The following is a 25,940-nucleotide window of genomic DNA, read 5'->3' on the forward strand; positions in this document are numbered from 1 at the left end:
ACAGTGTCTGCAGGGGGATGCAAGCTCTGGGAGTGATTTAGGTAGGGTGCAGGAGGGGGCTCTGGGCTGGGGCAGAGTGTTGGGGTGCAGGAAGGGGTGCTGGCTCTGACAGGGAGTTTAGGTACAGGAGGGGACTCCTGGCTGGGGTGCAAGAAGGGGGTATGGGGTGCTGGCTGGGGGTTGGAGTGTGGCTCCTGCTGGGCAGCACTTACCTCGGGCGTCTCCCAGTCGGTGGGGCAAAGGCAGGATCCCTGCCTGCCCCGGCCCCACACCACTCCCAGAAGGGGCCAATGTGCCCTTGTGGACCCCGGAGTGGGGCACGTGGCTCCATGTGCTGCCCCTCTTTGCAGGCACTGCCATCGCAGCTCCCATTGGCTGCAGTTCTGTGTTCCCGGCCAATGGGAGCTGCGGGGGCGGTGCTTGTAGGCAGGAGCAGCACCCAGAGACCTCTGCCCCTTATTCCCCTGTGGGCATGCGAGCCACTTCTGGGAGCAGCATGGGGCTAGGGTAGGCAGGTAGCCTGTCTTAGAGGCAGCCCCACTGCACCACCGAACTTTTAGCGACAGGAGATCGCTATAGACTGGGAGAATCTCTCTGCAGTCGCACGAAACAGCAAATGCCCGCAGTTTTGCTCCAGGGTGGGACTCGGTCCACATTCTCTAAGTGATGCCTTCCACATCAAATAGAACGCTCCCTTCCTAAACGCCTTCCCTTCCACCCTCCTTCTACTTTAAGAGGTTCATACGTCAGCATATGTCTACAACTGGCTTCTAGCTGTGTGATTCAGGCAAGAAGCCCAAACATCAGTCTCCATGTTTCTCAGTTTCCTTTCATCCCTTGGAGTCAGCGTCAACGTTGAGAAATTGATCCTAGACCCCATTACAGTCTCTGGATTTCATAAGGGTTATCATCAGTTCAGTTACAGCACGGGTCTACTTACCGAAAGACAGATTTCAGACATTGAGCAGCGTCAAACTCGAATCGTGAGCAGTCCTTGTGTACCAACCAGAACTTGCCTATCCCTCCTGGGCCATATGACTTTGTGTACATATGTGATTCATATGTTCTATCCACAGCTACGGCTCTGACTCGCAATGTGACATTCACATCCCTTCCCCTCTCAGTGCCTCAGTTTCCGTTATCAGTCCACCTCCCTTTACCTCTGTGCTTCAGACTAAGAAAAGAGAATAATGTTTCAAAAAAGTACTTATATTGCACATAAACAAATATTTTTGTGCCAGAAGTGAACCGTACAAGTACAGGGGAGTAAACTTAGGAGGGGGAACGCACATTCATCATCCTTTTTTAAATACTGACCTTGCCTGTTGCACATCAGTGTATTTGCAGCTGTGCTTGTCTGTATCCTCCCCTGGGGTGAAGTGTTTGGAATAATGCACCGGCCCCTGTTGCCAAATGTAATGTGGTGGCGGGGGGCGGGGGGGGGACAGTGCAGTGCTGGAATGCAATTCTGATCTGGTTGCAGAGGGGTCAGCCTTCAAGTTGTTTCTCCTGAAGGTCAGCCAGATGCATCAGTATGTCTGTTTGGGCCTTCAGAATTGCCATCATCTCCTGCAGCATGTCACACTCATTCTCCTGAGCTGATCGCTTGTTCTTAATTTCCATGTACTTTTTTTGGCCCAGAGTGCTCCTCCTCTGCTCAGTGTCCACTGTTCCAGAGGCATGCATGCTCTCTTCAGGTGTCATCGTGTGTTCTTTCTTTTTGTCCTAATCTGGTTCAGTCTCTCTGTTCGTATGGAGGGAGAGTTGAAGGCCCACATTCTAAGCTGCAAAACATGCAGTGCAAAGAGGCACCAATGTCAGTGCATAGTCAAGCTGTAGTGCACACTTGCTATATTTAAATCACTCCTCTGAATCTACGCAAGTGTAAAACAGTACACTTTCATTTCAGCCAACTATCCATTGAACCGGTTGTCCCAGTCATGGTGAGCATGACCCAGGAGAGAGGGTGAAAGCTGGCATATGCGGGTGTGGGAACGGGATGGGTACACAGGCACTATTGCAGAGGTTCTCAAACTGGGGATTGGGACCCCTCAGGGGGTCGCGAGGTTATTACATGGAGGTCATGAGCTGTCAGCCTCCACCCCAAATCCTGCTTTGCTTCCAGCATTTATAATGGTGTTAAACATATAAAAAAGTTGTTAATTTATAGGGGGGAGGGTGGCACTCAGAGGCTTGCTAAGTGAAAGTGGTCATCAGTAAAAAGGTTTGAGGGCTACTGCACTATTGCTTGCTGTTTGGGCAGTTGAACTGAATATTGGCACACTTACCCTCAGGAGTGAGATATCGGCTAAAGGCACCTGTGGGAAACAGGCAGAAAAGGAACAGCTACTGCACGCGTCTGGCTACAGATAGGCTAGCAACATACTGACCCAAAGTGCTATCTGATACCTGGCGAATTAATACAGGAGTGGTGTGGAAAAATATCCTACCGTGGTGGAAGAAATTAAGGCAAGCCTCCCCGAAACCTTCTGCAATGGATTACAGACTACCTTCAGGAAAGTTTCCTTGAGTTCAAGTGCTTTTCTTACTCATGTAGATTCCATTCCGAGCGCACACTTGCTGGAGATTTTTCTCCTAGTGATAGCCGTAGGCCTGGCTCTGGTGACCCCAGGAGGCCCGCGCCCATGCACTGGTATAAGGGCGCCACTGGCCCTATGCCCTTTCAGTTCCTTCTTACTGCCTGTGACGGTTGTCAGGCTTTCATGAGGCAAAAAAAGGCTTTTCTTTCTCTAGTGGTTTTGTTGAACTATATCGTTAATTACTCAGACAATATGATGTCTGTGTTATATGTCAACAAACAAGGGGGAGCCCACTCCAATGTCCTGTGTCAGGAAGCCCTATGGGACTTCTATGTGAAACTTAAAAAGAACAGGAGTACTTTTGGCACCTTAGAGACTAACACATTTATTTGAGCATAAGCTTTAGTGAGCTACAGCCCACTTCATCAGATGCATAGAAAGGAACACAGAAGAAGAGTATGTATATATACATACAGAGAAGATGCCATACCAGCTCCAAGAGGCTAATTAATTAAGATGACCTGTTATCAGCAGGAAAAAAACTTTTGTAGTGATAATCAAGATGGTCAATTACTGACAGTTGACAAGAGGTGTAAGGATAGTTATAAGAAAATAGATTCAAGTAGTATAATGACTCAGCCATTCCCAGTCTCTATTCAAGCCAGAGTTAATGGTATCTAATTTGCAAATCAATTCAAGCTCAGCAGTTTCTCCTTGGAGTCAGTTTTTGAAGTCTTTCTGTTGCAGAACTGCCACCTTCAGGTCTGTTACTGAGTGGCCAGAGAAGTTTGTGTTCTCCTACTGGTTTTTGAGTGTTATGATTCCTGATGTCAGATTTGTGTCTGTTTATTCTTTTTCTCTTGCAGCACCATTCCCCAACTCCAGCACCGCGAAACTATTCCCCTGCACTGTACTCTTCGGCACCACCATGGTTGTTGCAGTTTAGGTCCTGTTCATTGGACTTGGAGGCAGAGTCCTACTATTCCAGACACAACTGGTACTGATCAGACTGATGTAGGTCCAGGCATGATGCCAGCATGGTGCTGTGGCAGGGGCCCGTACAGTTGCCGTTTTGGAACCCGTGGGCCTATCACCAGGTCAATAGCCTCAGAGGAACATGCTCCCCCAACAGCCAGGCACTGTCCCCGCTGAGGGGTTCAGAGGCAGCGTCGGCTCGTGGTGCTCAACAGGATCCAGCTCTCGCCACCCACTCCCAGCACTTAGACTGCAGTTGGCACCAAGAGTCACGACACCAAGCAGGATGACCCTTGGGAGCTGGAGGGCCAGGAGGGCCTGGTGCCGCCACTGGCTTCATTATTGTCTTCACCTGACGAAGCAGTGTCAGGGTCTTTCTCCTCTGGACTGCACTGTATTGATAACAGGGCACATCAGGACCTGCTGTGCAGGATCACTTGCAATGTGGGGCTACAGGTGGAGGAGGTGGTTGAGCTGGAGGACGCTCTGGTTGATATCCTAACACCTGAAAGGCCATCCAGGGTCACTCTGCCCCTTATGGAGACAATTCAGGCCACTACAAAAAATCTGTGGCAAACCCCTGCCTCCATCTCCCCAATAGCCAAGGGAGTGGGAAGTATTTAGTACCCTGGGTAAGAGTACCTGTTCTTGCATCCACAGCCCTACTCATTGGTGGTGATGGCGGTTAATGAGAAGGAGAGATGGGCAACAGGGCCAAACCCCCAAGTCAAGACCCCCCCCCAATATCTTTTTGGCCAGAAGGTCTGGGGGACTCCAGCTCCCACTTTCCTGTCCCTCTTCAGGGACCCTTCTCTTGAGCATCTCCTCGTTCTAGACCTTCAAGGCCTAAACAGATTCATAAAAAGTTGAGGTTTTGTGTGGTCTCCCTAAGTGCGATTATCCCCTCTCTGGATCCGGGAGACTGGTATGCCGCCCTCAACCTCGAGGATGCCTACTTCCACATATCCATACTTTCTGCCTACTGACAATTCCTCAGGTTTGTTATCAACTGGAATCGCTAACAATTCAGTTTTGTCCTTTGGTCTGTCTGCAGCCCCATGAGTGTTTACCAAGTGCATGTCGGCCGTGGCAACCTTCCTCCACTGCAGGTATATCCATACCTTGACGATTGGCTGCTCGGGGTGTTCCAGGGACCAGGTGGAGGCAAAGGTCCGCTTTGTCAGTTCCACCTTTGACAGGTTGGGTCTCCTCCTGGCCAAAAGAAGAGAATTTATCGAGGAGGGTGTTGGATGCGAGCTGGGCCAGGGTGTCCCTGATGGAGGCTGGTTTCCAAGCGATGACGGACATCATACCAGGCCTCAATTGGTACCCTACCACCACAGCAAGGTGTTGCCTGAGGCTCCTTGATCGCATGGTGGCATGCACATATGTAGTACAGCACGTCAGGCTGCGGCTCAGACCTCTCCAAGCTTAGCTAGCATCTGCCTACTGTCTGGGACAACAGCCTGGACATAGTGGTCACCCTTCCAGTGCAGGTCCTCGAGTACCTCTGCTGGTGGCTCAACCCACAGGAGGTGTGCGAGGGAGTCCTCTTCAACAGACCCTAGCTCTCTCTGTCCCTGGTAACGGACGCGTCAGCACCGGGATGGGGGACACACCTGGGGGAGCTTCAGACATGGCCTCTGGTCTCAGGATGAGCTCTCACTCCATATCAACCGTTAGGAGTTGAGGGTGGTCCGACTAGCGTGCCAAACCTTCCAAGCCCATCTACAAGGTCAGTGCATGGCACTTTTGACAGACAACACAACTGTGATGTTTTACATAAACACGTGGGATGGAGCCAATTCCTCTCCCCTATGTCGGGAAGCCCTCAAGCTTTATAGCCCACTCCATTTTTCCTGGAAGCGACCTACCCCCCAGGTTCCCAGAACGAGCTGGTGGACTACCTCAGCAGATCCTTCCACAACCATGAGTGGTCCATCCGTCCGGACATGATTCATGGCCTTTTCCAGAGGTGGGGAGTTCACCAGGTTGACTTGTTTGCCACATGAGGCAACAAAGTGCTTGTGACTCTAGTCTTTCCAAAATCACAGCCTGGGCTCACTTGCAGATACGTTTCTCCTCCCCTGGACAGAACATCTGCTGTAGGCATTCCCACCATTCGCACTCATGCATAAGGTCCTGCTCAAGATCTGCAGGGACAAGGCGGTGGTCATACTGGTGGCCCGGCATGGCCTCACCAACACTGGTACACCATGTTCCTGGAGCTGTTGGTGGACGCCCCATCGCACTGACCCTGTTCCTGGATCTGATCACCCAGGACTACGGTTGCCTTCAGTACCCCAACCTCCAGTCCCTTCCTCACACGGCTTCATGGCTAAACACCATGGAACTTGTGAGCTCAGAGCCTGTTAGGGAGGTCTTGTTTGGTAGCAGAAGCCCTCCACCAGAGTCACCTACCTGGCCAAGTGGAAAAGGTTTGCAATCTGGTGCCCTCAGGGCCGCACACCTCACCTCAGGTGCCCAGATCTCTCATCCTGGACTATCTATTGCACTTAAAACAACAAGGTCTGATGGTATCGTCCAGCAAGGTACACTTGGCAGCTATTTCTGCCTTACAGCCAGGAGCAGCTGAGTGTTCCGTCTTTGCCAGCCCCATGGTTGGATGTTTCCTGAGAGGTCTGGAAAGGCTGTACCCTCAGGTTAGACAACAGGTCCTGGTGTGGGGCCTTTACCTGGTCCTTTCACACACACACACCTCCTCTGCCCACATTGGAACTCCTGGCGCCTTGCTCGCTGCTATACCTATCATGGAAGGTGGTCTTCCTAGTCGCTATTACTTTGGCAAGGAGGGTATCGGAGCTTCAAGCCCTCCCTACACGATTTTCTTTAAGGACAAGGTGCAGCACAGGCCTCATCCAGCATTTCTTCCAAAGGTGGTGTCCCAGTTCCATTCCAACCAGGACGTTTTTCTTTTACCCTAAGCCTCACGCAAGTAGCCGAGAACAGAGACTTTGCTCATTGGACATTTTGAGCGCTGGCCTTTTACATTGACTGCAAAAAGCTGTTCCGTAAATCTAACCAGCTGTTTGTGGCGGTAGCAGACCAGATGAAAGGACTCCCAATTTAGTCATAGGTCGTGTCATGCATCTGAACGTGCTCCGATTTAGCCAAAGTTCCAGCCCTGGCACTAATAGTGCATTCCACAATGGCGCAGACCTCCTCAGCGGTGTTCCTGGCGCAGGTACCAATTCAAGAAATCTGCAGGGCAGTGACGTGGTCCCCTTTTCACGTGTTCCCCTCTCATTATGCTATCACCCAGCACACCAGAGATGATGCAGCATTCGACAAAGCGGTGCTTCGGTCAGCGATTCCATAACGTCAACCCTACCTCCTGGGTAGTGCTTGGGAGTCACCTAATTGGAATTGATATGAGCAGGCACTCGAAAGAAAAAATGATTACCCACCTTCTTGTAACGTTCTTTGAGATGTTGCTCATGTCCATTCCAAACCCACTCACCTTCCCCTCTGTTGGAGTAGCCAGCAAAAACGAACTGAAGAAGCCACGGAGACGCCACTCCCAGGGGCTGTACAACTGACCCAACAAGGTGCTGCTAGGGGAAAAACTTTCCGATGACTGTGCACGTGGAGTGCGCTCACCTAATTGGAATGGTCATGAGCAACAGATCTCAAAAAGCAACAGTTATGAGAAGGTGAGTAACCATGGGTTTTTTTCCTTTTTGGCTAGGTAGCAGAAAGCCCTTGACTAGGGCCACCTGCCTGGCTAAGAGAAAATGCTTTACTTACTGTGCCGTCGACTTGGCTTCCCTCCTCTGCAAGTGTCCTTTCTGTCCATCCTGGACTACCTTCTTATGTGAAACATTAAGGTCTGTCGCTAGCCTCTATCAAGGTGCATTTGGTAGCCATATTCACATTCCATCCTCCAATCCAGGGGTGGACAGTGTTTACCAAGGGTATTACAGATTCAGTGAAGGTCTGGAGAGGCTCTTCCTGCAGGTTTGTGACCCAATCCCGCCATGGAATTTAAACCTGGTCTTGTCCAAGTTCACTGGGCCTCTGTTCGAGCCATTGGCAAAATGCTCTCCTCTGCTACTCTCTTGGAAAGTCACCTTCCTGGTAGCAATTACTTTACCAGAAAGAGTCTCGGTGGTTCAGGTGCTTACACTGGAGCTTCCCTATATTGTATTCTTTAAGGACAAGGTCTGATTGCACCCCTGCTCAACCTTTTTACCCAAGGTGGTGTCTTTTTTTTACATCAACCAGCACATCTTCCTACCAGTCTTCTGCCCTAAATCGCATAATACAGAAAAGAGCAGTATCTGCATTCTCTGGATATTAGAAGGACCTTGACTTTTATGTAGACAGAAGACTTTCTGCAAATTCACATGGCCTTTTGTGAAGGACCTCCCAGTAACCGTCCAAACAGTCTAGCCAGGGGTCATGGCTCATATCTGGGCCTGCTATAAGCAGGCGGTGGTGTCTGCCCCAGGCATCATGAAGGCCCACTCAACAAGGGCTCAAGCATCTTCAGCTGCATTTCTGGCACATATACCAGTATAGGACATCTGCAAGGCAGTAACGTGGTCCTCGGTCCACATATTCGAATCCCACTGTGCGATCACCCAACAGGTAAAAGATGATGCTAGTTTTGGGAAGGCTGTGCTGCAATCGACACGACCTGAAACTCCTAATCCATCTCCAGGACTTCTGCTTGTGAGTCACTCAGAATGGAATCGACACGCACAAGCACTCGAAGAAGAAAGGATGGTTATTTACCTTTCGTAACTGTTGTTCTTCGAGATGTTGCTCGTGTCCATTCCATGACCTGCCCACCTACTCCGCCATAGGAGTTCACAGCAAAAAGGAACTGAAATGGTGCGGGGCCGGTGGCACCCCTTATATCTGTGCATAAGTACTGGCCTCCAGGAGTTGCCAGAGCTGGCCCTACAGATACCATTGGGGGGAAAAATCTCTGGCAACTGTGCACGCAGCGTGCACACTCATGGAATGGACATGAGCAACACATCTTAAACAACAGTTATGAAACGTAAGGATTCACAGGACATCTCGGTGTGCATAAATCTTTTTTTGCGGGGCGCCGTCTGGCTATCTGTGCCAGGCAATTAGAAGCAGATAGCTACTGTACCTGCACTGGTTATTTCAAGAAAAAGTAGCAAATAAGGTGTGCTCCCACAATATTAATGTGAACTGCATACTTAAGAGAGGTTTCTTCCCTGCATTATGCACACCCATGTTGGAGTGCTTTGACTGGCCGTACTGCTCTGGGGTTACAAATAGCTCCTGGCTCTCTGGGACAGTGGATTCCTCATTCACCTGTCTCTTCCTCGTCCAGCACAGTCGCCTCAGTGTTTCCTGTGTTGGCCCATGATTCTGACTCATCCAAGGTGTTACACAGCTGTTGGGGATGGTTTTGTGGTTGCTGCAGAATATATCATGCAGCTCCTTGTAAAAGTGGCATGTTTGTGGTGCTGCACCAGAGCAACTGCTTGCCGTCTTTGTCTTCTGGTATGCCTGCTGCAGCTCCTTGGCTTTCATATGGCACTGCTGCGGGTCCCCCTGGTAGCCATTCTGCACTATGCCCCAAGAGATCTGCTCATAGATATTCACATTTCTATGGCTGGATCTGAACAGTGTCTGGACAGCCCCTTCTCCCCACAGACCCAGGAGATCCACCACCTCCTGTGTAATCCAGGAAGGAGCGCATTTGGAGCGTGGAATTGGCATGCTTAGCTGGGCAGGGAAGCGCTCCACACCAACCAAACAGTAGATGGAAATTCAAAATTAGTGGTCCTTTAATAGGGGAGAGGCTTTTTCCTGCTTACCTGACTGCTGGGCAGAGGAGTTGAAGACTGTGACCAGAGTGGTCACAATGAAGCATTTTGAGACACCTCCTGGAGACCAGTTAAATCGACGTAAGGAATGCATTGTCTGTGCTGCCATCACGTCAACCTAGCTACATTGACTTAAGCACTATACCTCTCATGGAGGTGGAGCTAAGTTGACGTAGCAGGTGGGATAAGTTAGAGGGAGGGATCTTGTAGTGTAGATACTGACATTATTAGGATGACGAAAGGCAGCTTATGTCAACCTAACTCCATAGCGTAGACCAGAGCTTAAACTCTTCACACCACTATCAACTTCCTAGACTCCACGGTCAGCTGAAGATAACTATATACAAGAAACTCACAGATCACTACAGATCCAGTAACACCCCCAAAAATGTTATCTACCGCCAGGCACTCAGCTGCCATAAAATATTTCTAGGGCAAAGTCTGGGATGCACACCATAACACACTTAAAACCATGTTCACCAAACAAGTACACACCACCAGAGAAATAAATCACATCATGAAATGGGCTGCCCAATTACCTTTAAAAGGACCTGCTTCAACACAGGATTGGGGAACGAGAACACTGCACTCCCCTACTTGTTACCTACCACCCCCACACTGCAGTCTGTAGGGGATATCATTAAACAACATACTTGATGTGGACCGCATCTTGAAGTAAATCTTTCCTAAATCCCCTCTTCTGGCCTTCATACAACCCCCCAGTGTCTTCAAGCAGATCAAAAGCAAGCTACCCTCAGAACAGGATGTACTAACTAACTCAAAGTGGCACCAGACTCTGCTGTAACAGATGCAAAGCCTGTAGACATACCTCTGCTACTACAATGATCAGTACCCCTCACAACACACCTTTTAAGATCCTTGGGTCCTACACATGTTTATCACATGGTGTACCGCATCCAGTGCACTAAATAAAACAAAAACACCTGTGGGCAAACACTTTTCATAAAATGATCATTCCATATCTGATAGTTTAGTCCTTTTTCTCAAAGGAGACATGCATAATAGCTCCCAAGCTTGTCTTTTGATGGTTAAATTAATTACTTTGCTAGACTCTAAAAATCATGGACTCAATAAAGACACTGGATTTATGGCTCATTACAATTTGTAACCCACTCACCTGCCTTTGTCCTATGACTGCAACGTTTTCAACTGCACATTTCACCTTGAGTGGTCTCTTGTAAGGCATGTTAACTCTTTATGCTTAAGTCTGTTCTACCTTGCATTTAGTTGTAAAATTGAGTTCCTTTCCCAGAACTGAAGAAGAGCTCTGTGAGACAAAAGCTTGTCTCTTTCACCAACGGAAGTTGGTCCAATAAAAGATAATACCTCACCCACCTTGTCATTACAGTCATCCGTGGTCAGGGATGAAAGTAATATGAAACACTTATCTTTATGGGAGCCCGGCTCCAGGCCTTGAATGGAAGAGGCGGAACAGGAGGTCAGCCTCCCCTAGCCAGCTCATCCGCACTGCCTGACCTGCATCACCTGGCCTCTGGCAGTGATTTAAAAGGCCCTGGGGCTCTGGCCGCCATCGTAATAGCACCTTTTAAGGACTCTCAGTAGCGATTTAACACTATGCCGCGGCAGCTCTTTAATGTCGGCTGCGTACGGGCCGGTACTGGCTTTTTACTGGTATGCTATACTGGCCTACTTTCACCCCAGTCCGTGAGCTGGTGTTGGATGAGGTGCTTGACTGCATGTAGAAGAGACTCAGTAGCATAGTCAGCTGACACTTTGTTGTAACATCTTGCTATAGCTGGATTTTGATCTAGCCTGAGTGGTTCAGGGAAGATGCTAACACTGCTTTGTGCATCTGAGAAATGTGGCGATATATGCGTGTTGCTTTCCAAGGTTCTAGATGGATAGGAGAGGAGCTCTAGGAACAGGTCAGTACCTCTAGTCCAACAGATTAAGCACATAACTGGTTGGGATGTAATACTGTTGTCTAAGACCAATGCTTTCTCTGTCAGCTTCCTATGGTGTTATATGAAAGCAGTTTTGGTGAATAATGAGAGAAACTTACATTTTGAGAGACTCATATTTTGATGAGATAAAAGTAGTCTGATATCCATGTCTGCTCTAATCAATATCTTTGTGTCATAGAATTATAGAGTATCAGGATTGGAAGAGACCTCAGGAGGTCATCTAGTCCAACCCCCTGCTCAAAGCAGGACCAGTCCCCAGAAAGATCTTTACCCTAGTTCCCTAAATGGCCCCTTCAAGGATTGAACTCACAACCCTGGGTTTAGCAAGCCAGTGCTCAAATCACTGAGCTATACCACTGAACTGTCAGTGCTTTTCAATGTTAAACTATAAGAATTAGCAAAGAAGACACACCGAAGCAGATTTCATTGATTAGTCACTACTGAATAATATGATTGAAACACTTCACAGAAATTGTTAGCTGTGAGTCTCATATGATTTGTCTGAATTAGGAAAAGTTTGAGTTATATTTGGGTTAGCTGACGTGTTAGCTACTTACTACCCAACGATGACATTTTCAGTATAATTTGTTGAGATATAAAGGTATTAACCAGCATCTACACTACAGTAAACATTGCGGTTGGTTGCAGTTAATTAATGTTAGCTAACCCTGACCCAACACAGCCTTGTCTCAGAAGTTAGAAGAATTGTTATAGTGAGAGGCTTAAATCTGATCATTAAGGTTCTTGCTCTTCATAGAAAATGAAAGGCTTTAAGTGTCAAAGGCAATGAAACATTAACTATGTCGCAGCTAACAATGCCATGCTAATTTGGTTCTCATTTGTGATACTAGGGAGGAGGCGATTCTTCTCTACACAGCATTAATATGACTACTCATATTGAGGTATTCTATTCCTTTTTGGGCTCCTTGTTGAAAAAACTCACTCTAACATGGGCAAATACAAAAATAAAAGATATATCCTGTAAGGAGACAGAAGAAAATGGCTAGGTGCGAAAAGAGGGGAACTAGAGTCATCTGAATGACGCAGGATATCCTTTTCAGCCTTGGGATCTTGGAATATGTCCAGTAATTTGACTAATACATGTTACTGAACAATGGAAGGCTTTTACTGAACTATCCAGTGAAGGTTGCAGGCTGTTGGAAGTGCATCCAGTATTCTCAGTAAATATGAAGTATGCAGTGATTTCCTGGTTTGTATTTAAGCACTATGTAGTTAGTAATTAAAACTGTTGGTTTAAACTGACCTGCAGTTAATTCTGTTGCATTTGTCTTACAGAGTGCCTGGTGAGGAATGCGATGGGATCAATAGCATGTCTTTGGAGAGCGGCCCTGGGACAAGACTGAGACATTTACCAGTAATGGGGGATGGACTAGAAACTACACAAATGTCTACAACACAGGCACAGACCCAACCCCAACAAGGCAATACTGTAGGCACTAACCCCCCTCCACCAGAGACTTCCAACCCTAACAAGCCCAAGCGACAGACCAACCAACTGCAGTATCTACTCAAAGTGGTGCTCAAGACACTATGGAAACACCAGTTTGCGTGGCCTTTCCATCATCCTGTGGACGCTGTCAAGCTAAACCTCCCTGTAAGTACAGATTGAGAGATCTGCTGCTGCTTCTCAGATTACACATTGCATGTCTGTGACAGGTTCCCCCCACTTTGAGATGCTGCCTGGAACTGGGGTGCCATTGAGTCTGCCTGACCCCTCCAGCCAGGGCTCTGTTTACACTGTATTGGTGAGGCAAGCCAGCCAAGCCCTCTCTTAGGCTTCACACTGCACTTTACCAGCACACACACAGGTAGGAACATATCCAGCTTCAGCTGTACACACAGATGCTGAGATCAACTGTACAAGGGAAGGCACAACTAAGGAATTGCCCAGTACTCAAGTGCACTCCTCCCTCGAGAGTAACCACACAATTGTACCGTCTTGTGCTGCACAGAGAACTGTGCAATGTAAGCTCATGAAATTAGCCCCTTCCCTCAATGTAGAGAGAGAGAGACACAGCTTTTTGCCCCAATTTATGATTTCCCCATACACTGGTTTTAGACAAGACAAAACAAGTTTATTAACTACAAAAGAGAGATTTTAAGTGATTATTAGGGATAGCAAACGGTTCGAAGCAGATTACCTCGCAAATTAATGGACACACAATCTATACTTAATAAACCAAAGAAACTGATTATAAGTAGCAAATTCTCACCCAAAATGTTGTTTTAGGCAGATTGCCAAGATTATAAAGGTAAACTGCACTTGCTTGCAGCTTTAAACTCCAGATATTCCTTTCACAGGCCAGACACACTCTATCCTGGGCTCAGCCCTTCTCCCCTAGTCCAGTCTTGTTCTCAGGTGTTTCCAGTATTCTCTTTCTTGGACAGGGAGTCAAAGAAGAACGAACCACAGTGATGTCACTACCCTGCCTTAAATAGTTTTTGCATATAGCAGGAATCCTTTGTTTACCAGTTTGATCCTCAAACCTGGTTAGTGGAAAAACCCTAGTATTATTATGGAGTTCAGTACCAGGTGACTTGGTCACAGGTCCCTGCAGCCATAACCCAGAGTCTGTTTGCATCGTCCCCTGGAAGGCTTCTCAGTGGGTGATCAGCATTTATAAGACCTATTGTTCCCCATAATGGCTCTTCCCAGTGAGACATCTAAACTGATTGCATTCTGCCCAGTAGGCATTCCCCAGCTGTAAACACATTTGTAATTGATGCATAGACAGCATTCCTAACTTCACATACCAAAATGATACATGCATACAAATAGGATAATCCTATTCACCAAATCATAACCTTTACAACGATATCTCACATCTTACCTTGTATAAAATACATCATAGGTATGCCATAATCATATACTATATAACAATCTCTCTATGAAGTATATGGGGCGTAATATCACAATGTCTATGAAAAATATGAAGTCCTTTGTATCTTGGGTATTTTCTCCCTCCTTCTGAAATTGCTGAATCAGTGGTTTTTGGAGATGGACACTGGGAGGGGTACACTCTCAATGATTGAGCCAGTCTTCAAATTTTGTGGAGTGGAGGGTATTTATAGTTAGGAATAATATCCCTTCTAGTTTATAGACAGAAAATGCATTAGGAATAAATATTTTGAGTTGTTTAATATGTTAGGATGCTATTCCCACCTGTTCCCCAGTCCAGACTAGTTAATTCATCGCTCTGGCTGTCAAGCAGCAGGAATCATTAAGATGATGAGCCAAGGAATTTGCCACTCTGGACTTTACTCTTCCCCGCCACTCAGAATACTGTCACTTGCTTGATCTGTGCTATTTTGTATTAATTAGCATAGACCTTGATGGAAGCTAAAATACTCATGGCTTTAATGGAATGCCTTGGTACTCATACAGCCTACAGATTGTCTGCAGCTCTGTTTGTTGTGGCCTCCAGTGCTGTTCAGTAATTTTATAAGGGAAGATTTTTAAATGTAAACATACTTAATTGGCTTACAGACATTTTGAAGCCTCTTGCGCCTCCGTGGTCACTCCTTCATGGTCTGCCAGAGTCCCATGGCTTACATAATATGAGGGGGAAAGGAGTCCAGGAGAGCTGGCTGTATTTTACAAAATCCTTATTGAGGTTGCAGGAACAAACCTTCCCGATGTGTAGAAAGAATAGTAAATATGGCAGGCGACCAGGTTGCCTTAACAGTGAAATCCTTGCTGATCTTAAATGCAAAAAAGAAGTGGAAGCTTGGACAAATGACCAGGGAGGAGTATAAAAAAATTCACAAACAATGTCAGCTCCCAGACTGCTCCACTGGGCAGCACACTATGGGGAGAAGGTGACCAGCCCTCTGTGCAGAAAGAAGTGGTTCGGGACTATTTAGAAAAACTGGATGAGCACAAGTCCATGGGTCCGGATGCGCTGCATCCAACAGCGCTAAAGGAGTTGGCGGATGTGATTGCAGAGCCGTTGGCCATTATCTTTGAAAACTCATGACGGACGGGGGAGGTCCCAGATGACTGGAAAAAGGCTCATGTAGTGCCCATCTTTAAAAAAGGGAAGGAGGAGGATCCAGGGAACTACAGGCCAGTCAGCCTCATCTCAGTCCCTGGAAAAATCATGGAGCAGGTCCTCAAGGAATCAATTCTGAAGCACTTAGAGGAAAGGAAAGTGATTAGGAACATTCAGCATGGATTCACCAAGGGCAAATCATGCCTGACTAACCTAATTGCCTTCTAAGAGGAGATAACTGGGTCTGTGGATGAGGGGAAAGCAGTGGATGTGTTATTCCTTGACTTTAGCAAAGCTTCTGATACGGTCTCCCACAGTATTCTTGCCAGCAAGTTAAAGTAGTATGGGCTGGATGAATGGACTATAAGATGGATAGAAAGCTGGCTAGATTGTCGGGCTCAGCGGGTAGTGATCAACGGCTCCATGTCTAGTTGGTAGCCAGTTTCAAGCGGAGTGCCCCAAAGGTCGGTCCTGGGGCCAGTTTTGTTCAATATCTTCATTAATGATCTGGAGGATGGCGTGAACTGCACTCTCAGCAAGTTTGCAGATGAGACTAAACTGGGAGGAGTGGTAGATACACTGGAGGGTAGGGATAGGATACAGAGAGACCTAGACAAATTAGAGGACTGGGCCAAAAGAAACCTGATGAGGTTCAACAAGGGCAAGTGCAGACTCCTGCACTTAGGATGGAAGAATCCCATTCACTGTTACAGACTAGGGACCGAGTGGCTAGGCAGCAGTTCTGCATAAAAGGATCTAGGGGCTACAGTGGACGAGAGGCTGGATATGAGTCAACAGTGTGCCCTTGTTGCCAAGAAGGCTATCGGCATTTTGGGCTGTATAAGTAGGGGCACTGCAAGCAGATTGAGGGATGTGATCCTTCCCCTCTATTCGACATTGGTGAGGCCTCATCTGGAGTACAGTGTCCAATTTTGGGCCCCACACTACAAGAAGGATGTGGATAAATTGGGAAGAGTCCAGTGGAGGGCAACAAAAATGATTAGGGGGCTGGAGCACAGGACTTAGGAGGAGATGCTGAGGGAACTGGGATTGTTTAGTCTGCGGAAGAGAAGAATGAGGGGGAATTTGATCACTGCTTTCAACTACCTGAAAGGGGGTTCCACAGAGGATGGATCTAGACTGTTCTCAGTGGTAGCAGATGACAGAACAAGGAGGAATGGTCTCAAGTTGCAGTGGGAGAGGTTTAGTTTGGATATTAGGAAAAACTTTTTCACTCAGAGAATGGTGAAGCATTGGAATGGGTTACTAGGGAGGTGGTGGAATATCCTTCCTGAGATGTTTTTAAGGTCAGGCTTAACAAAGCCCTGGCTGATGATTTAGTTGGGAATTGGTCCTGCTTTGCACAGGGGGTTGGACTAGATGACCTCCTGAGGTCCCTTCCAACCCTGATATTCTGTGATTCTATGATAACACCTTCATAAGCAGGGAGGGACGATGGGTTGTAAAATATGCCATCTGCCTATACTAAAAGACTACAGAATGGTGGGGGAAGCCATTGAGAGCTCTTCTGGAGAGAGCGCCGTGTGATTATAGCAGTAGAAATATATTACTGACCAAGATGGTGATTGTGAAATGCTCAGGGAGATTAGAGAGGCTGTAAAAAAATAGCAAAGAATCCTGTGACACCTTATAGACTGACAGACGTTTTGGAGCATGAGCTTTCGTGGGTGAATACCCACTTCGTCAGATGCATGTAAAAAAATAGGAATCTCAATAATGCAGGATTTCAACTATCCTCATATTAATGGATACATGTCACCTAAGGACGGTATGTGAAGATAAAGTTTCTAGACACACACTATTCAATAACTCCTCCTTGGAACAGCTAGTCCTGGAACCCAGAAGGGGAAAGGCAGTTCTTGATTTAATCCTAAGGAGAGCACAGGATCTGTTCCAAGAGGTGAATATAGCTGAATCGCTTGGTAATTGCAACCATAATATAATTCAATTTAACATCTGGTAAGTGGGAGGAAGGACAGCAAAGTGGCCCACCATAGTAGCATTTAACTTCAGAAAGGTGAACTATACATAAATTAGGAAGCTAGTTAAATGGAAATTAAAAAGCACAGTCATAAAAGTGAAATGCCTGCAAGCTGCATGGAATTTTTTTTTTAAACCACCATAATAGAGGCTCACATTAAATGTATAGCTCAGTTTAAAAACATTGTAAAAGGACCAAAAAAGTGCCACTATGGCTAAGCAATAAAGTAAAAGAAGCGGTGAGAGTCAAAAAGGCGTCCTTTAAAAAGTAGAAGTTAAGTCCTACTGAGGAAAATGGAAAGGAGCATAAATTGTGGCAAGTCAAGTGTAAAAATATAATTAGACAGACCAAAAAATAATTTGAAGACCAACTAACCGAAGTCTTAAAAACAAACAGCAGGTTTTTTGTAAGTACATCAATTAGAAGCAGGAAGCTTGCCAAACAATCAGTTGGTTCCGCGGACGATCAGCATGCTGACAGGGCATTCAAAAAAGATTAGGCCATTGCAGAAACTAAACACATTTTTGCATCAGTCTTTGCAGAGGATGTGAGGGAGTTTCCCATAACTGAGCCACTCTTAGGTGACAGATCTGAGGAACTGTCACAGATTGAGGTGTCAGTAGAGGAGATTTTTGACTAAATTGATAAATTAAACTAAGTCACTAGGATCAGATGGTATTCACCCAAGAGTTCTGAAGGAATTCAGATATGAAATTGCAAAACTACCCTATCATTTAAATTAGCTTCTGTACCAGATGCCTGGAGGGTAAATTACGTGACACCAATTTTTAAAAAAAGCTCCAGAGGTGATTCTAGCAATTACAGGCCAATAAGCCTAACTTTCAGTAGCAGGCAAATTGGATGAAGGTGTAGCAAAGAACAGAATTATCAGACGCATAGATGAACACAGTTTTAGGGTAGAGTCAAGACTGCTTTTTGTAAAGGAAAATCATGCCTCACCAACCTATTAGATTCTTTGAGGGAGTAACAAGCATGTGGACAAGGGTAATCCAGTGGATATACTGTACTTAGACTTTCAGAAAGCCTTTGACATGGTCCTTGAGCAAAGTAAGCTGTCATGGGATAAGAGGAAAGGTCCTTTCATGGATCAAGGACTGGTTAAAAGACAGGAAACAAAAGGATAGGAATAAATGGTCACTTTTCAGAGTGGCGGGAGGTAAATAGTGGTATCCTCCAGGAAACGGTACTGAGAACAGTGCTGTTCATCATATTCATAAATGTTCTGGGAAAAGGGATGAACAGCGAGTTGGCAAAATTTGCAGACAGTACAAAATTACTCAAGATAGTTAAGTGTAAAACAGACTGTGAAGAGTTAGAAGGGGATCTCAGAAAACTGGGTGACTAGGCAAGAAAATGGTTGATTAATGCAAAATAATGCACATTGGAAAACACAGTCCCAACTATACATACAAAATGATAAGTTCTAAATTAGCTGTTACCAATCTGGAAAGAGATCTTGGAGTCGTGTAGAGTTCTCTGAAAATGGCAGTCAACGTGCATCTGCAGTCAAAAAAGCTAATAATGTTAGGAACCATTAAGAAAGCGATAGATAAGACAGAAAATATCATTATATAAATCCATGGTGCACCCACACCTTGAATACTGCATGGGGTTGGTTTCCCCATCTCAAAAAAGATGCTTAGTATTGAAAAAGGTACAGAAAAGGACATCAAAAATGATTAAGGTTATGGGAGAGCTTCCATGTGAGGAGAGATTAAAAAGACTTGGACTTTTCAGCTTGGAAAAGAGATTACTAAGGAGGATTATGATAGAGGTTTATAAAATCATGAATAGTGTGGAGAAAGGGAATATGGAAGTATTGTTTATTCCTTTACTTAACACAAGCGCCAGGAGGCATGCAATGATATTAATAGGCAGCAGGTTTAAAGCAGACAAAAATAAGTACTTCTTCACACAGCGCACAGTCAGCCTGAGGGTAAAATGGGCACAGAGAGCAGGGCTGCTGCTGACATCCCAAAACTGCCCACGCCCATATGCCGCTAGCTCATTAGCTGCAACAGTGCGTTCTGAAGTCGTCATGGAGTGCCATGCGAGGAAGAAATAAGGCTACCATCCTTAAATATTTTTAGGAGAGGATTACAGAGTACCATCATGAGGCCTCTCAGGAGGATACAAAAGATACGTCCTTATGGACATAAACTGCCCCTGCATGGGCTTTTACCCTGCGCCTAACTCTGCCAGGGAATGAAAAGCAAATAACTCTACCTCTGTTTGTTGTACCACTACCTCCTCTTGAATGAGTAAAACAATGGAAAGTCAATACCTTTCTCCTGCTGTCTCAGGGTTGGTCCAGGCATCATCTTTACATTTAAATATTGTAAGGAAAAATGCATGCCCACAGTTACCTGAAGTTCCTTACCCTGGTTTGGGCTCATTCATGCTCAGCTGGTGACACTGAGTAAACTGAGGTAAAGTCTCAAACTGGTTCTGGTTTGTGGCATAGCTGGACCCCTCTCCCCCCAGTACTTCTCCTCTTCCTCCTCGCTGTTCAAGGGCGGGTTCTCTGCCTTGGGCTCCTCAGAGGTATCCAGGTGGCTGGTGGGTTCTCTGCTAAGTATGTCATGCAGCTTGGTGTAAAGGCAACAGGTCTGGCCTTGTGGTATGACTTCCACGATTCATAGACTCAGAGACGATTCCTTCAGTTTCACACGTCACTGCTGCTGATTCCTGTTGTACCCCTTCATCTGCATCACTTGTGCAATCATTTTGTAGCTATCCACATTTCTGTGGCTGGTCCAGAGCTGTGCCTGTGCAGTCTCTTCTCCCCCTCAGGCCCAGTAGATACAATACCTCCTGTCTACTCCAAGCAGGAAAGTGTCTAGTATACAGAGCTGACATGGTTGGTTGGGCAGTTGCACACAACAAAGAAGAGTTTCTAGATGTGCTTACCGAGGTGGGCTATCAGTAGGGATCCTAGTTTTCTGTGATAACTCAAAATTATCCGATGATAAATCCAGGCCTTTGGAGCGGAGCCTGGAGCTGGAGCGTGGAGCAGCTCCGGAGCAGTGGAGTGGCAGATTTTTGCCTGGAGCTGGAGCACAGCTTCAAAGCTCTGTAAAAATCTGTTTTTCTGTAATTAAAATGAAATGCTGAGCTTTAGTTTTCCTAGCCACAGTATATATAGGTATCCGTTGAACACAATGTTTTATTGATGTATTTACAATTTTTGGGCTGACAGACCAAGCCCCGCTGCCTGGGGCTGGCAACCTGAGCCTCGCCTATTCTGCTTGTTGGATAATTAAAAATTCTGTTACTCTGGCCCCAATCCCAATGAGATTGGGTAATCGGAGTTCCATAGTATATGTTTTTAGAAATGTGAAAATTAAAGATTATGCGTAAAAATGCATATTCCACGTTTTTTGGTGGCAAACGGATTTCTAGGATCTCTGGCATTTAAAAAATGTGGCGATTTTAATGGGTAAGGGAATGTCTTCTGATCTTGATGCTTGGGCAGTGGAGTTCACAAATGTAACCAAGAGCAGTCACTGTTGGTCATTGTGTGACAAGTGCTGGAGGGTCAGAAATCCTACCCTATGAGAGGAAACTCAAAGAGCTTCCCTTGTTTAGCCTAAGCAAAAGAAGATTGAGGGGAGATATGATTGCTCTGTATAAATACATCAGGGGGATAAATAACAGAGGAGAGAGGAGTTATTTTAGCACCAGTGTGGACACACAAACAAATGGATGTAAACTGACCATCAGCAAGTTGAAGCTTGAAATTAGGTGAAGGTTTCTAACCCTAATCATAGAAGAGTGAAATTCTGGAACAGCCTCCAAGGGACGCAGTGAGTGAAAAAACCTAACTGACTTCAAGACTGAGCTTGATAAGTTTACGAAGAGGAGGAGATGATGGGACTGCCTCCAATGGCATGTGGCCCATCTGCGACAGCCAGAAGCAAAAATCCCCAGCAGCTGGAGATGGGACATTAGATGAGGAGGGCTATGAGCTTCTACAGAGAATTCTTTCCCAGATGTCTGCCTGGCTGTTCATGCTTGTATTTGGGGTCAGGAAGGAATTTCCCCCCAGGCAAAGACCCCAGGAGTTTTCGCCTTCCTCTGCTGCAGGGGTCACTTGCAGGTTTAAACTGGTGTAAATGGCGAATTCTCTGTAACTTGAAGTCTTAAAACCATGATTTGAGAACATCAGTAATTCAGCCAGAGGTTTGGGGTAAGGTTCTGTGGCCTGCAATGTGCAGAAGGTCAGACTAGATGATCATGACTATCCTCTCTGACCTTAAAGTCTCACATATGTCATTCAGCATCTACACTCACTGTCAGCCTCAGTAGATCGACCATGGCTCAGTGCAATTTAGGGAGGCGGTTTTACTGCATCACCATAATGGGGTGCTTACGTTCGCCAAATACCATTTTATGCACAAATAGATCAACCCAAGATGATTTACATCAGCCTAACTTTGTAGTGTTGACCTGGCCTAAATTACTATAAAGTAATTGATAGTGGCTGAGGCAAGAACGGTTTATGATAGATAGGAATTCTGAATATAGTTTTAATTTGAAAGCTCCCAGGGCTTTGGTTAGAGCAGTGGTGCCTAACCTTATGACGCAGGAGGGCCACATAAACCTACGTACAACCTTGTGTGGGCCAAACAGATTTTACATCCTTGTTAAACGAAAATGATGTAAATATGATGACAAAATGCTGATGAATCAGCCGTTAGTATATTGTGCTGAAGCAGGCCTTGGGCTTTATGAAACTTAGTGGGCCGTGGATGGCCCTTGGGCCATAGGTTGAGCATCCCTGGGTTACAGTAATCAGTAAAGTTCAGTGATTAGAAGTAAGAGGCATGAAAAAGCTTATCAAAGCTTTGCATTTATCCTATAGTATGACCTGTAAATATGCATTTTATTTACCAGCATTCTTGGATTTTTCCAGGTTCTAAACTGATATTTCTCTCTCTGATTTCCACAGGATTATTATAAGATTATTAAAACTCCTATGGACATGGGAACAATAAGGAAACGTTTGGAGAATAACTACTATTGGAATGCTCAAGAATGTATCCAGGACTTTAATACAATGTTTACAAATTGTTACATCTACAATAAGGTACATGACTATGAATTTGTGCCTGCCAAAGGAATGTACTGTAATCATTACACCACTTCAGAACTGCATGTGGTTGGTTCAGATATTATTTATTGTAACAATCCTTAAATGTAACTGAATCCAGATTAACAGTTAGTTTCTTGAGAACTGTGAATACTAATAATTTGATAGCCGTTTAGGCTCCTCTTGCTTTTATGCAATGAAAAGACAAGCCCAGACCTATCTTCCTAATATTCTCTCAGATGAGTTAATAGTGGATATTGGCGTTTAAATATCTATTGTTAAGAGGCTGGAGACTGCTGGGGAGTGAGGCTACAAGCTTGGTAGTAGGAAGGAGGTGAGAAGTGGAATGCTGCAGTGAATCCTTTGGGACCAGTTGTGTTCTTACTGTAGCACTATGAGATTCGCCCTTGCACAGTGTGGACTGTTCTGCATGCTATTTTACAGGGGGGATATCAGGGAATTGAAAATGATACAGAGAGCAGAAAACATCTCTAGAGTGGCAGGGAGTGGGGTGTTCATAATTGAGGTCAGGAAAAGAATAGATTTATGCTTCAAAAACTGAAATGGGGACATGGCTGAGTTGTGAAACTATGAGGTAGACAGAAGATGGAGGCTACCAAGCTGTTGGAGAAGGTAACAGTCTTAAGACCAAGGAGCTGTGAACTTGATCTGGAACTAAGTGTTAAGAGATGCTTCCTTAGAGTGAGTTATTAGCTTGTAGGTTCCATAGGTAGCAAAGAAGCTGTGTGACCCACACAGGATTTTGTTCATTTGTTCAAAGATCTGGTGTGATCCTCCCACTACACAACACTTCCCTTCCTCCTCTTGCCCTTAGTACACTTTCCTTCTCCTCCCCCATCATTATCACCAAGACTTCCTGCCTCCTCTCCTCTTCTGTCCAACTGCCCCATCTGCTCTTGTCTTATAATCTCCCTTACATCTGCTCTCACCCTTTTCTCACTCTTATCATCCCTTTTCATCACATTCCTTTTATCTTACAATGCAAGCATGTTTAGGCCTCCCTGTCTTCCCCCTCAGACCATGGTCCAATCTCTTCTCTCACCTTCATCTCCAAACTCATTAAACATTCTATCGGCAACTGCTGTTTGGAGTTTTTCTTCCAGTTCTGTTCTTGACCCTCCAAATTGGTTTCTGCCCTCTGCACTTCGCTGAAATTGCACAGTAAAGTCTCTAATGACCTTTCCATGGCCAAAACTAAGTTTCTGTGCTCTTATCTTTATCCTCCTTGACCTCTTGACAGCTTTAGACACCATCAATCACTCCTTACGTCTTGAATTTTTGCCCTTTGTTGGCTTTTCATGATTCTGACTTCTCATGGTTCTTTTTTCCTCAGACTGCTCATTCAGTATTTTCTTCTGCTGTTGTCCCTCAGGGTTTCCTCCTAGGGCTTTCTCTTTTTCTCCCTTAACCCTCTCTAGGCATTCTGTCTGCAAACATGGTTTTAGTTATGATCTTTAGGCTTGTGACTTGCAAACTTACCTCTCCACTGATTTACTATGTCTTTTTCATTCAGTCTGATATCTCAGCCTGTTTTTCTGACATCTCTTCATGGAAGTCCAGTCATCATCTTAACTTTAACATAGCCAAAACTCAGTTCTTGATCTTTCCTTCCAAGCCCTCCACATTCCCCCTTCCTCTGTCACTCAGGCACATAACCTGGGTGTTAGCTTTTGACTGTGCCTTGTCACTGGACCCACGCATTCAGTCTTGGGTGGTTGGTGGAGGCTCTTCTCTCCTCCTCCTCCTCCCCGCCCCCCGAAGCCTTGGGTTGGCCGAAGCTGTGACATGCTCCCTCTCCCGGGACCCAACCTGCCCAGGGGAAAAGTGTCTGATATGCCCCTTGCAAGTTCCTGAGCAGCTGAGGAGGTGGTATGTGCCTCCTCAGCCGCCTTGGAACCTGCATGGGGCATAATAAAGCAAAAACTTCTCTGCCAAGCCCTGCAACCGGGAGTCTGGCAGCCCAGGGCATGCAGAGCCTCCCTGGCCTATTATACCCTGCACCCATGAATTCAGTTCTTTCTTTATATATTGCTGTTTTCTTGCACATCTTTAAAATATGACCTCTGTCTACACAGCCAAAACTCAGAGGAGTAGCTGTGTTATTCTGGATCTGTGAAAGCAGCAAAGAATCCTGTGGCACTTTATAGACTAACAAACGTTTTGGAGCATGAGCTTTCATGGGTGAATACCCTCTTCGTCGGATGCATGTAGTGGAAATTTCCAGGGGCAGGTGTATATATAAGCAAGCAAGAAGCCAGCTAGAGATAACGAGGTTAGTTCAGTCAGGGAGGATGAGGCCCTGTTCTAGCAGTTGAGGTGTGAAAACCAAGGGAGAAGAAACTGGTTTTGTAGTTGGCAAGCCATTCATAGTCTTTGTTTAATCCTGAGCTGATGGTGTCAAATTTGCAGATGAACTACAACCCCTCCAATGCATCATCAGGGATCTACAACCCATCCTGGACAATGGTCCCAGACTTTCACAGGCCTTGGGTGGCAGGCCAGTCCTCGCCCACAGACAACCTGCCAACCTGAAGCATATTCTCATCAGTAACTGCACACTGCACCATAGTAACTCTAGCTCAGGAACCAATCCATGCAACAAACCTCGATGCCAACTCTGCCCACATATTTACACCAGCGACACCATCACAGGACCTAACCGGATCAGCCACACCATCACCGATTCATTCACCTGCACGTCCACCAATGTAATATATGTCATCATATGCTAGCAGTGCCCCTCTGCTATATACATCGGCCAGACTGGACAGTCTCTACGGAAAAGGATAAATGGACACAAATCAGATATTAGGAATGGCAATATACAAAAACCTGTAGGAAGACACTTCAACATCTCTGACCACACAGTAGCAGATCTTAAGGTGGCCATCCTGCAGCAAAAAAACTTCAGGACCAGACTTCAAAGAGAAACTGCTTAGTTTCAGTTCACCTACGAAAGCTCATGCTCCAAAACATCTGTTAGTCTATAAGGTGCCACAGGATTCTTTGCTGCTTTTACAGCCAAAACTTTCACCCAAGCCCTCATCATTCATGTCTTGACAACTGCAGTCTCCCCTCTTCTGCCCTTAATTGCTGCTGCCTGCTCCCATGAGGTCTATTCAGAATGCTGCTGCTATAAAATGATCATCTTGGCTTGCTGCTCTGACCATATCAGCTCTTGTTGATTCCTCACATTGACACCTTCTTCACTTGTGCATCACATACAAGTTTCTTGTCTTCATCTTTAAGGATGTTCCTAACTTAGCCCCATCCATACCAAACTCATCTAGTAACCTTATCAGCATATTCATAGAATCATAGAATATCAGGGTTGGAAGGGATCTCAGGAGGTCATCTAGTCAAACTCCCTGCTCAAAACAGGACCAATCCCCAGCTACATCATCCCAGCCAGGACTTTGTGAACCCTGACCTTAAAAACCTCTAACGAAGGAGATTCCACCACCTCCCTAGTAACCCATTCCAGTGCTTCACCACC

At 45.8% G+C, this 25,940-nt stretch overlaps 1 protein-coding gene across 12 annotated transcripts in view; it reads left to right on the forward strand.

The window, feature by feature from the left end:
* Positions 1 to 25,940, forward strand: part of BRD4 (bromodomain containing 4) — a 212,417-nt gene that overhangs the window by 91,124 nt on the left and 95,353 nt on the right. For 9 of the 12 annotated variants that reach the window (XM_030545381.1, XM_030545374.1, XM_030545383.1 and 6 more), the window contains 2 exons: positions 12,592 to 12,910; positions 22,283 to 22,420. In XM_030545381.1, coding sequence (XP_030401241.1) covers positions 12,626 to 12,910; positions 22,283 to 22,420 — 423 coding nt within the window. In that variant the 5' untranslated portion in view covers positions 12,592 to 12,625. Of the gene's footprint in view, positions 1 to 12,146; positions 12,198 to 12,591; positions 12,911 to 22,282; positions 22,421 to 25,940 lie in introns of all 12 variants that reach the window. The other 3 variants (XM_030545377.1, XM_030545380.1, XM_030545376.1) reach the window with 1 other exon arrangement.

This window comes from Gopherus evgoodei, unplaced genomic scaffold, assembly GCF_007399415.2.
Source record: "Gopherus evgoodei ecotype Sinaloan lineage unplaced genomic scaffold, rGopEvg1_v1.p scaffold_37_arrow_ctg1, whole genome shotgun sequence".
In the NCBI taxonomy this organism is placed as follows: Eukaryota; Metazoa; Chordata; order Testudines; family Testudinidae; genus Gopherus; species Gopherus evgoodei.